General features: G+C 41.9%; 1 protein-coding gene across 1 annotated transcript in view; it reads right to left on the reverse strand.

Moving 5' to 3' along the window:
- Nucleotides 1–7839: 7839 nt before the first annotated feature.
- Nucleotides 7840–12721, reverse strand: part of MTMR7 (myotubularin related protein 7) — a 115649-nt gene continuing 110767 nt past the window's right edge. Inside the window, 4 exon segments of the mRNA XM_049772347.1 lie at nucleotides 7840–8273; nucleotides 8276–8317; nucleotides 8320–8338; nucleotides 11067–11193. Coding sequence (XP_049628304.1) covers nucleotides 7978–8273; nucleotides 8276–8317; nucleotides 8320–8338; nucleotides 11067–11193 — 484 coding nt within the window. The 3' untranslated portion in view covers nucleotides 7840–7977.

The raw sequence follows: 12721 nt of genomic DNA on the forward strand, positions 1-12721 counted from the left end.
AATTTATTACTACTTTAAATCATATGTAACATGGCACATTATAAATTTTGGCATTAAGTTTTTGGCATTTTATAATAGCAGTTTTTCCTATGGGTATGTAAATATTTTTGGAAGGCAAAGGCCCTACCACGGTACTCCAGCCCAAAACCTACTTTTTTTTTTTTTTTTGAAAACCTACCTTTAATAAGCAAACAACTAGCAATTTCCAATTGCACCAAAAGATATAACCACCACCACCCATCCTTCTAGTGCCCTCCAGGGGGCAGTATTACCTACCGCTGTGCTACCACTCCAGCCCTCTAATAGCTTTTTCATTAAGTCTTTCGTTTTGCGGCCACACCCAGTGGTGCTCAGAGGTTTCTCCTGGCTCTGCGCTCAGAAATCACTCCTGTTGGTGCTTGGGGGACCACAAGGGATGCGGGGGATCGAACCCAGCTCATCTGCATGTAAGGCAAATGTCCTCCCCATTGTATTATTGCTCCAGCCCTGCTTTTTTTTTTAAATGAATTCTTATCTTTTTACAAATAAGTAATATATTTATTCTGCAATCAGTGATCCTCTTATTTATTTCTTTCATTTGTGTCTTATTTATTTTTCTTGCCTAATTTCTATTGGTAGAGCACATGCCTTGGATGTGGAGAACCTAAATTCAATCTCCAGCACATTTCGACTGAAATGGGTAGTAAATTGTGTGGCATATAGCTGACCTGGGTTCAGTCCCTGGGACCCTATATGATCAATTCCCGGAGCCTCATCAGGAGTGATCCCTGAGTGCAGTGCCAGGAGTAAGTCCTGAGCACAGCTGAATGTACACCAAAACTAAAAAGCAAACAAACCAACAAAATCAGTCTTCAGCACCACAAAAAGAGTAGAATAACTAATGTAAATAAAACCTTGGTGCCCCACAAGTTGTCTTCACTTTTTAAAAGGGTTGGTTTTTTTTTTAGCTTTTGGGGGGTTGGAAGAGTAGGGTGTGTGTGTGTACTGACGTGTGCTGATGAACATTGCCTTGTCTATGAATTATTGTCTCTGTTAGACCCTTTTCAGTAGTTTCCTGTTCAGTTCTTAGCTTTCAGCTGTGACTTATGTTTATGTCCTTACATTTTATTTTCTTTGTTAAAGTGTTCAGTGTATTAATCCACTCTTCTCAGTTCTCTGACTATATCTGTGTGACCTTTATTTTAAATTCTTTATCAGGTAGCTTGTTTCTGTTACATTAAGATTTTTTTCTGGGTTTAATTCATTTGTAAAGCATTACTGATTTCTCATGTTGATGATTCTATTTCTGCTACCTCTTCCAGTCTTGAAGGAGTTGTTTCATGTTGATTAATCGTGTAGACTCAGCCATCTAGCTATTTTCATTTCAATCTTTGTGACTGTTCAGACAACTTATTTATTTATTTATTTATTATTTATGTATTTATTGAGGGTGTGCAATGTCTTGTCACTAGCCCCAATAATGTTAATAACCCCAATTATGGGGGAAATCTTACCACGGAGATTCAGTCTGATTGGAATCCACATACCACAGGCAACATTGTAAAGTATTAAAAAACAACAAATGGGCCTGGAGAGATAGCACAACGGCGTTTGCCTTGCAAGCAGCTGATCCAGGACCTAAGGTGGTTGGTTCGAATCCCGGTGTCTCATATGGTCCCCATGCCTGCCAGGAGCTATTTCTGAGCAGACAGCTAGGAGTAACCCCTGAGCAACGACGGGTGTGGCCCAAAAACAAAACAAAGTAAAAAACAATAAATTCCGTAGACCACAACCAAAAAGCCTTGCAGGTCATCAGATGGGTCTAGAGATGTCCGCTGAGCAACAGTTAAAAATTAGAACCCTGGAGCCAGAGAGATAGCATGGAGGTAGGGCATTTGCCTTGCATGCAGGACAGTGGTTTGAATCCCGCATCCCATATAGTCCCCTGAGCCTGCGAGGAGCGATTTCTGAGCGTAGACCAAGGAATAACCCCTGAGCGCTGCCGGGTGTGACCCAAAAACCGAAATTAAAGCCCTGGGGCTGAAGTGATAGCATAGTGGTAGGGTAGGGCATTTGCCTTGCACATAGCAGACCAGGGTTCGATTCCCAACATCCCATTAGGTCCCCAAGCCTGCCAGGGGCGATTTCTGAGCGCAGAGCCAGAAGTAACCCGCAGAGCCAGAAGTAACCCGAGCATCTCCAGCTGTGGCCCAAAAACCAAAACAAAACCAAAAACGAAAAAATAAATTAGAGTCCTAACTGGATAAAAGGAAGTACAGAAATTGAGTCCCGGGGCTGGAAAGACAGCATGGAGGTAAGGCATTTGCCTTGCATGCAGAAGGTCGGTGGTTTGAATCCCGGCATCCCATATGGTCCTCTGAGCCTGCCAGGAGTGAGCGATTTCTGAGTGTAGAGCCAGGAGTAACCCCTGAGCACTGCTCTGGGTGTGATCCAAAAACAAAAACAAACAAACAAACAAAAAACTAAAGAAAGAGGACGGACGGAAGGAAGGAAGAAAGGAAGGAAGGAAGGGAAGGAGGGAGGGAGGGAGGAAGGAAGGAAGGGGAGAGAGAGAAAGGAAGGAAGGAAGGAAGGAAGGAAGGAGGAAGGAAGGAAGGAAGGAAGGAAGGAAGGAAGGGAAGGAAGGAAGGAAGGGAAGGAAGGAAGGAAGGAAGGAAGGAAGGAAGGAAGGAAGGAAGGAAGGAAGGAAGGAAGGAAGAAAGAAAGAAAGAAAGAAAGATAAGAAAAGAAAGAAAGAAAGAAAAGAAAGAAAGAAAGAAAGAAAGAAAGAAAGAGGGGCCGGGGTAGGTGGCGCTGAAGGTAAGGTGTCTGCCCTTGCAAGTGCTAGCCAAGGAAGGACCGCGGTTCGATCCCCCGGCGTCCCATATGGTCCCCCCAAGCCAGGGGCGATTTCTGAGCACATAGCCAGGAGTAACCCCTGAGTGTCAAAACGGGTGTGGCCCAAAAACCAAAAAACAAAACAAAAAAAATAAAAAAGAAAGAAAGAAAGAGAGAGAGAGAAAGAGAGAGAGAGAGAAAGAGAGAGAGAGAAAGAGAGAGAAAGAAAGAAAGAAAGAAAGAAAGAAAGAAAGAAAGAAAGAAAGAAATAAAGAAAGAATGAAAGAAATAAAGACGGAAGGAAGGACGGAAGTCAGGAAGGAAGGAAGGAAGGAAGGAAGGAAGGAAGGAAGGAAGGAAGGAAGGAAGGAAGGAAGAACAGAGGCCGAAACAAAGAAAGAAAAAAAGAAAGAATGAAAGAAAAAGAAGAAAGAAAGATAGAAAGAAAGAAAGAAGAAAGGAAGAAAGAAAGAAAAGAAAGAAAGAAAAAGGAAGAAAGAAAGAAAGATAGAAAAAGAAGAAAGAAAAGAAATAGAGTTCCCAGGTCCAAGGAAACTATGAATAACTCTATTGCCCTTAGAACGGGGTCTAACTTGAAGCATGCCCCTTACACTATAGCTTCAAAGCAAATAACTTTGAGAAATACTAAGGAGAAAGAGAAATACTAAGGAGGTGAGGGGCATTATTTTGCTGCCTGTGTAAGATTTGCAAAAAAGTAGCCGGCTAGAAACCGGCTCCGGTTATTAGTCCCACTGGAAGCAGGAAGTCAAGCCCTCTCGCCCCCAGAACCAGTGATTAGGGTAAGCTTCAGAAAGCCAGACAGAAACCAGGATCCCAGACACATGTTAGAGCACCCCTCTAAGTTGTTAAAGTGTGGCAGAGAAAGTACATGGTTCTGGTTCAGACATCCTTGGAAAGGCTCCATCAGTCCTTACCAGCCTTTCTGATGAGAGGCCTACCCCTCAGGCTGCAGTAGGCAGGGTACATCATTGACGCCAACAATGAGCTGTGGGTCTGGTGCTTCTTGCCTAGTCTGAGGGTGGTAGCTCTTTAAGAACTCTCCACTGGCTAAGATCCTGGAACTGTGTGCATGAGAAACCATCATCTTTATCCATAGCATTGTAAACTACAGAATTTCAATTAAAAAATTAAAAACTTGGTCCGGAGTTAGAAATTAGTGGTAGAGCATTTGCCTTGCATGTAGCTGACCAGGGTTTGATCTCCCAAATGCTCCCAAGCTTGCCAGGAGCAATGTCTAATGCTTTTTATTGTTTGTTTGTTTTGGGGTCATACCCAGCGGCACTCAGGGGTTACTCCTAGTTCTGCACTTAGAAACTGCTCCTGGCAGACACAAGGGACCATATGGGATGCTGGGATTCAAACCACTGTCCATCCTGAATTGGGAATGCCCTACATCCCCATGCCAGGATCGATTTCTGAGCACAGAGTAACAGAGTAACTCCTTGGGGCTGGAGAGATAGCATGGAGGACAGGAGTTTGCCTTGCATGCAGAAGGTCGGTGGTTCGAATCCCAGCATCCCATATGGTCCCCTGAGCCTGCCTGAGCAGAGCCAGGAGTAACTCCAGAGCACTGCTGGCTGTGACCCAAAAACAAACAAAAAAGAGTAACCCCTAAGGGCTGCCAGGTGTGGCCCAAAACAAAACAAAAAAAACCCTTGGGCTGGAGTGGTAGTGATTGCCTTGCACACAGCCAACCTGACTTGATTGTGGCATCCTATAATAATAGCCCCTAAACCTGCCTGAACTAATTTCTAAGTGCAGGGCCAGGAGTAACACAAGTGCCTTTGGATGTGGCCCCAAAACCAATAGACAAAACAAAACAAAAACAATACAAAAAAGGACTATTGGGGCCGTAGAGATAGCATGGGGGTAAGGCATTTGCCTTTCATGCAGAAGGTTATCAGTTCAAATCCTGGCATCCCATTTGGTCCCTCGAGCCTGCCAGGAGCGATTTCTGAGCATGAAGCCAGGAGTAACCCCTGAGTGCTGCCGGGTGTGACCCCCCCCCCAAAAAAAAAGGACTATTATACAGTTCTCAGGCAGCTACAAGCCAAAGCCCCACTGGCCACCAAAGCCAAGCTATATATATATATGATGGCATCCCTTAGCAGCAACTATAGAAATCAGAGCATCAGATAAAGATATAAGTTCTTTTTGAGCACAAAATTATGTCTAACACTGAACAGGTCTAGAGTATGCTAAAATAGAAGGGTCACAGGCTGAGGCGGAAAGATAGCACAGCGGTAGGGTGTTTGCCTTGTACACGGCCCACCTGGGACAGATCTGGGTTTGATCCCTAGCATCCTATATGGTCCATGAGCCTGCCAGGAGTCACTTCTGAGCACAGATATTGGTGTTGTATTTTAATCTGTGTAGTCTGGAGGAGCTGGCAGCCTACTAAGAACTGCCTCCTGTTCCAGAAACCTGAGCTGAGCTTTGTCTCCCAGAGTCAGGTAATCAAGGAGTATTCCCTAGGCTGTGGACACAAAAATGAGACACTTAACATACACAAAAGCTAGACATGCATAAAAAAACTTGTTCTGGGCAAGAGCGATATTACAGTGGGTAGGGCACAAACAGAAATTTGGTACTGGATTCATTCTGTACTGTGAAAGATTTGTTATTCACTTTTGGTCACAATAAATTTTTTTTTGTTTTGTTTTTTTGGGTCACACCCAGCAGCACTCAGAGGTTACTCCTGCCTCTACGCTCAGAAATCGCTCCTGGTAGGCTCAGGGGACCATATGGGATGCTGGGATTCGAACAACCATCCTTCTGCATGCAAGGCAAACGCACTATCTCCATGCTATCTCTCCAGCCCCAATAAAAGTTATTTAAAAAAAAAATGATACTGGTGCTGTAAGGCATAGCTGTGAAGCATAAAGGTAATGATAGTGTCAGACCAATGAAACACTTGGTGATTATAGGGGTTAGCAGGGCTAAAAAGAATGAAAAGGTGCCCTTCGGGGCCTCCTTCTCTGGAAATATCCCTATTGATCTCTGCTGGTATTTCTGGGATAGTTTAATTTCTTTTACATGAAGTCTGGGCACTTTGCAGATGGCCCTGAATCTTTACCTTATATTCTAGAATAAGTTCATCTGGGGGCATCATTTGAGTAGTTTCTCAGTTTGTTATAGTTCTTGTGTCTTGTGGATGTGAATCCTGTTGGCTCTCAAAATTGGGTGTTTTGTGGTCTCATCTCATAGGTACAGACCTTAAAATCTGGGGTGCCTGATGGTGTGGAAGGAACTGTTTATTTTCAAGAAGCTTGAGGTTTAAAAATTTCCGTGACCTGTTTCAAGTCTGCTTCAGAAGAAACTCCCATATGTAGCAATAGAGTCAGTGTTTGCGTTGGAAGTGAGTTAAGGCTCTTTTTTGGTGGCCATTTTTTTAATCCCAAATCCCATATGACAAGTATTTTGTTGCAAATGTAGAGGTTAGTTGAAAAACTCTTCAGAACTTAATTGTAAGAATCAATGCTTATCAGATATTACTAGTGAACTAAATCATATCCACCAGATACATAGTTTGTAAAATGATAGATGACAAAACTTACCCATTTTTTAAGAAGACATGACAGCAAAATTTTCTACTTATTAATTTTTTTAAAATTTTTGACTCACACCTGGCAGCACTCAGGTGTTATTCCTGTCTCTGTGCTCAGAAATCACTCCTGGCAATGCTTGGGGGACCACATGGGATGCCAGGGATCGAACCTGGTCAGCTGCATACAAGGCAAACGGGTTAACATTCTACCCACTTGGGCCCGGAGAGATAGCACAGCGGTGTTTGCCTTGCAAGCAGCCGATCCAGGACCAAAGGTGGTTGGTTCGAATCCCAGTGTCCCATACGGTCCCCCGTGCCTGCCAGGAGCTATTTCTGATCAGACAGCCGGGAGTAACCCCTGAGCACCGCTGAGTGTGGACCAAAAACCAAAAAACCAAAAAAACAAACAAACAAAAAAAAACATTCTACCCACTGTGCTATCACTCTGGTACAATAGTTCTTATTTCTTAAATTATCTAGTTCTTAATTCCCTACTTTGTTTTATTTCAGGAACCTGGTTGGTGGTTGGCCCATGCTGTCTTGTTAGTGTAGTCTTTGAAATAGCAAGGTAAGATTGTTATTTTAAAAGCCAAAAGGTTCTATGGGCCAGAGCAATAGCACTATGGTGGGGCGTTTGTCCTGCATGTGGCCGACATTGGAACTGGGTTCAATCTCTGGCATCCCATATGATCCCCGAGCCTGCCAGGAGTGATTTCTGAGCAGAGCCAGGAGTAACTCCTGAGCGCTGTCGGGTGTGGCCTACCCCCCCAAGCCATTAGTTTTTGAATTCATGTTTAAGACCCTGAGAGCAAATGTTGATTTAGGTTTATTAGGTATTAGACCCATGAGGGAGAAAAAGTAAATTTAGCACTTATTTTTTTTAACGAGAAGAAATGATATTCCAACAAAAGGCAACAAAATTATTAACAATTTTAGAAGTTAAAGTTAAACTTTAAATATAATCTTAAATCCAAAGCTCCTCATTTACAGAAATATATCTATTAATAAAATGTGTGCTAAAAGTAGAAATAATGGAATAGAGTTAGGAAAGGAGATAATGTTAGATGTTTTTGGAGGGGAAAAAATGCACCTGAAAGAGAAGTAAAGGGCTCTTATGCATAGATGGTTTCTCTGAGCTCAAATACAGAAGTAATGAGGGCATTTATGGTTTAATAATTAAAGCTGAGATGTCAACTTAACATAAATCTCAGTAATAGGTGTGCAAAGGTGTCAGGATATTTTTTCTGAGAAGCATGCCTATGACAAGGATGATATTGGATTGATAATCATAAGTAATGTAGAAATCACTCACCAGAGAAATAAAACTTGGATGACTAGAATGAATTTCAAAATGGAAGGAATTTCCCTTCTATCTGATAAAAATTAAAGGCTACGTCCCTTTGCTTCATGAAAACAGCTAAAAGAAACTAAGTATGACTATGGACCTGTTTTTTTCCTTTTCATGGCTATATTTTTTAATTCTCCATAAACATGTACCATTTCTTAAGCGGTTTCTTTTTCAATTGACACTATCCCCTTATTTTTTGGAAAGTGTGTCCTATGTCCTTTATTTGGAGCTGCAAAAAGAAACTTCAGGCAGTGAGAAAGACGGCTTCATCAGAATCTCTGTCCTTGCCACTGTCCTCACTGGGTGCGCATTCCCCGCCGCTCGGGGACCGACAGCTCAAATCCTCCACGCCAGACTCTTGATCACTGTTGCCCGACAAATCTGGATCTGAGCTCTTCAAATTGTCTTGGGTGAGAATCAGTGCAGAATCTTCATCACCTTGTGAAGGGCTCCGGGATGGAAACGATTTCAGATTCCCACTGTAATCCTGAGGAGTGTTGGCTGTGCTGTTGTCTGAGATAGAAAACCCTGAATATTTGCTGGTTCACTTTGCTTACTCTTCACTTTAGGGTGATTTATCTGGACTTCTGAATTTTTTCCAGCCTCTAAAAAAAGAAATAAAAGTTTTTAGGGGGAAATGATAAATAATTCACCTCTCTAGATGCATGCCTTTAGTAGTCAATTACTTCTCAGGAGGGTATAATGATAAGCACATGGAAATGAGATGGCCCTGCTTTCAAAGCTACGATTTTTTTTTTTTACTTTTGACAAAATAAATTCTTTGAGGTTGAGGTAATACCTGTCTTATTACAGGTTTACTATAAATGCAACAAATAAATCATCACATAATCAATAATTATCCCTGACAGTCACTGGAATATTTTTTCTCCCTTGTTTTCCTATTGATAGTATTGTATACATATATTTTATATATCCATAACATCCATCTTGTATTGTGACCTTGATACTGCCCTAAAAATTTCATTTCTACTACTTTACTGCCTCAGTCCCAACCCTTATTTCCCTCTATCTTCTCAGTAGGTGCAGCTCATGACATGAAGCTCACCACATAGAGTGATGAGTGCAGTTAGAGAAATAACTACACTGAAAACTATCATAACAATGTGAAGGAATGAGGGAAAAAGAAAGCTTGTCTCAAGTACAGGTGTGGGTGGGGTGGGGATTAGAGAGATCTGGGAAATTGGTGGTGGGAATCCTGCACTGGTGAAGGGGGGTGTTCTTTACATAACTGTAATCATACAACTACAATTATATTTGTAATCACGGTGTTTAAATAAAGATAATTTATTTAAAAAATAATTATCCTTTTTCCTACAAAAAATAGTTTCTCTGACCTCAAAATACATTTTTTACAGAAGTAATGAGGAATTTACTTTTTTATAATCACAGTTGAGATGCCACTTAACATAAAAATCATCCCTCTAAAGTGTACAATTCAGTAGCTTTAGTATAGCCACAATGTTGGGCAACCATCTACTCTTTCCAAAGTATTTTCATCATTCCTAAAGAAAATTTCTTTTCTGTGATAGCACAGTTGCCTTGCATGGACCAACCTGGGTTAGATCCCTGGCATCCCAAAGGTCCCCCATGCCAGATGTGACCCCAAAACAAACCAAAAAAAAAAAAAACCCAAAAAACCTCAGAAAGTTGCTTTTCTTTTTCTTCCTTCCTTCCTTCCTTCCTTCCTTCCTTCCTTCCTTTCTTTTCTCTCTCTCTCTTTCTTTCTTTCTTTTCTTTCTCTCTCTTCTTTCTTTCCTTCATTCCTTCCTTCCTTCCTTTCTTTTCTCTCTTTCTTTCTTTCTTTCTTTCTTTCTTTCTTTCTTTCTTTCTTTCTTTCTTTCTTTCTTTCTTTCTTTCTTTCTTTCTTTCTTTCTTTCTTTCTCTCTCTCTCTCTCCCTCCCTCTCTCTCTCTCTCTCTCTCTCTCTCTCTCTCTCTCTCTCTCTCTCTTTCTGGGGGTGGGGTCACACTCAGTGTTCTTCATGGCTTATTCCTGGGAGGCTTGTGGGATCATATGTAGTACCACAGATCAAACTGGAGTCAACCTTTCTACTATCAGCAGTTACTCCCATTCAACCTTCCCAGAGCTCTTGGCAGTTACAACTCACTATGGAGTTTCCTCTATAGGATGTTTTCTGTAAATGAAATTTACAGTTTAATACTACTATGTGGTCTTTCACATTTGGCTTCTTGAACTTAGTTCACACTCTCGGGCCTCATCCATTTTGTGAAATGTATGTGCTTCATTCTTTTTATGGCTGAATGATACTGCATTTTGTGACTATCCCACATCAGGTGTTCAGTTCATCCGGAGAGTTATTTTACACATTTTATATTTTGGTGTCATCAAGGAAAGTTATAAAATCAAGTATTGTGGGCGCCATCAAAATTAACTCATGCTGGGGCCGAGTGATAGTACAGCAGTAGGGCATTTGCCTTACACACAGCTGACCTATGACGGACCTGGTTTGATCCCCAGTGTCCCATATGGTCCTCAGAGCCAGGAGCGATTTCTGAGCACAGAGCAAGGAGTAACCCCTGAGTGTCATTGAGTGTGGCTCAAAAACCAACCAACCAAACAAACAAACAAACAAAACCACCAAACCAACTTGGGGTATGAGTTAAGAATGTGTATAATGTAAGCAATTGGAAAAAGCAAGCATTACTTAAGAATAGCACCCATTAAGAAATATGAAATAGGGGCCGGGCGGTGGCGCTAAAGGTAAGGTGCCTGCCTTGCCTGCGCTAGCCTTGAGCGGACCGCGGTTCGATCCCCCGGTGTCCCATATGGTCCCCCAAGCCAGGAGCAACTTCTGAGCACATAGCCAGGAGTAACCCCTGAGCATTACCAGGTGTGGCCCAAAAATCAAAAAAAAAAAAAAAGAAATATGAAATAGGGGCCCGGAGAGATAGCACAGCAGCGTTTGCCTTGCAAGCAGCCGATCCAGGACCAAAGGTGGTTGGTTCGAATCCCGGTGTCCCATATGGTCCCCTGTGCCTGCCAGGAGCTATTTCTGAGCAGACAGCCAGGAGTAACCCCTGAGCACCGCTGGGTGTGACCCCCCCCCCCAAAAAAAAATATATGAAATAGGAGCTGAAGCAACAGCACAGTGGCTAGGGTGTTTGCCTTGCATGCAGTCAACCTCAGTTCAATCCCTGACATCTCATATGGTTGGTCCCCTGAGCCTGCCAGAAGTAAATTCAGAATGTAAAGTCAGGAGTAAACCCTGAGCACCACTGGGTGTGGCCACAAAAAAACAAACAAAAAGATATGAAGTAAGCACCAAGGGTAATTCAGAGTAGGTGTGCCTTACATCTTCAAGGGCCTCCAGTTCTTCCTCTAGCTGCTGGGTTTCTTCCTTCACTGCCATTAGGTAATCTGTAACTGACTGCCGAGGATGCAGCCCCTTTTCAAAGCGGTTATACATTCCACTCCAAAATCTGGAAAGGAGAGCAGAGCTTTGTGATTCTATCAGATAACTGTAAACAAATTCTCTGTAAACAAAGTCTCAGATCTGGGGTATGGTTAAACCTACAATCCCACAATCTTTTTTTTTTTTTTTTGTGGTTTTTGGGCCACACCCGGTAATGCTCAGGAGTTACTCCTGGCTATGCGCTCAGAAGTTGCTCCTGGCTTGGGGGACCATATGGGACACCGGGGGATCGAACCGCGGTCCGTCCAAGGCTAGCGCAGGCAAGGCAGGCACCTTACCTTTAGCGCCACCGCCCGGCCCCATCCCACAATCTTAATGATGACCAAATCGCAATTAACAGGCTCAAAGAAGTCTCTTAGTTAAGAATCATTTTATGTTAATGTTTCCCTTTTCATGGGTCATTAAACTAGTTTTGCAGGGAGTCAGTTCGTAGACTGATGACGTTTTTGTATTTATGTTACTGAATTACAAGGCAGACATTTTTCTAGAATAGATTGAAACAGCATGTTACCATTTTCATTTGGAGGTGGTTTAGAAACTACCATTATGATTTGAAGTAAACTTAGAAAATCATTGGCTATATTAAACATTTGAAATCCAGCTGAAGAGAAGCTTTTTTATTTTGAAGCTTTTATTTTTACCAAAAAAAAGTGAAAACTCTTCTAGGGATATATATATATATATATATATATATATATACCCTAGAAACACAAAAACACAATACAAGAATGCTCTCTGCATGCCTATATTCATTGCAGCACTATTTACAGTAGCCAGAATCTGGAAACAACCCAGATTCCAGACAACAGATGAATGTTTAAAGAAACTGTGGTACATATACACAATGGAATACTAGGAAGCTGTCAAAAAAAAATGAAGTCATGAAATTTTCCTACACATGGATTGACATGGAAACGTATGCTGAGTGAAATGAGTGAGAGGGAGAGAGGGAAAGAGACAGACACAGAATAGTGTCACTCATCTGTGGGATTTAAGAAAAATGAGAGAGGGCAGAGAGATAGCACAGTGGTAGGGCATTTTCCTTGCATGGAGCTGATTCAGGACCAACAGTGTTTCAAATTCCGGCATCCCATATAGTCCCCTGTATCTGCCAGGAGCAATTTCTGAGCAGAGCTAGGAGTAACCCCTGAGCGATGCTGGGTCTGACTCAAAAAAAACAAAAAACCGAAGGAAAAAAAAAAAAGAAAAAAAAAAGAAAAAAAAGTATGGTAATAATAGCCAGAGACAATAGAGATGAGGGCTGGAAGTACTGGCCCATGAAATGAAGTTTACCAAAAAGAGTGGTGAGTGCAGAGAAATAACTACACTAACAACTATCATGACAATGGTAGTAAGAGAAATAGAATGCCTGTCTTGAAGATAGGCAGGGAATTGGGGGGGGGGGCATTGATGGAAGAAAGGTTGCACTGGTGAAGGGGGTGTACTTTTTATGACTGAAACCCAACTACAAACATGTTTGTAATCATGGTGCTTAAATAAAGATTTATTTTAAAGTAAGTGAAAACTTACAGTTA

This window comes from Suncus etruscus, chromosome 4, assembly GCF_024139225.1.
Source record: "Suncus etruscus isolate mSunEtr1 chromosome 4, mSunEtr1.pri.cur, whole genome shotgun sequence".
In the NCBI taxonomy this organism is placed as follows: Eukaryota; Metazoa; Chordata; class Mammalia; order Eulipotyphla; family Soricidae; genus Suncus; species Suncus etruscus.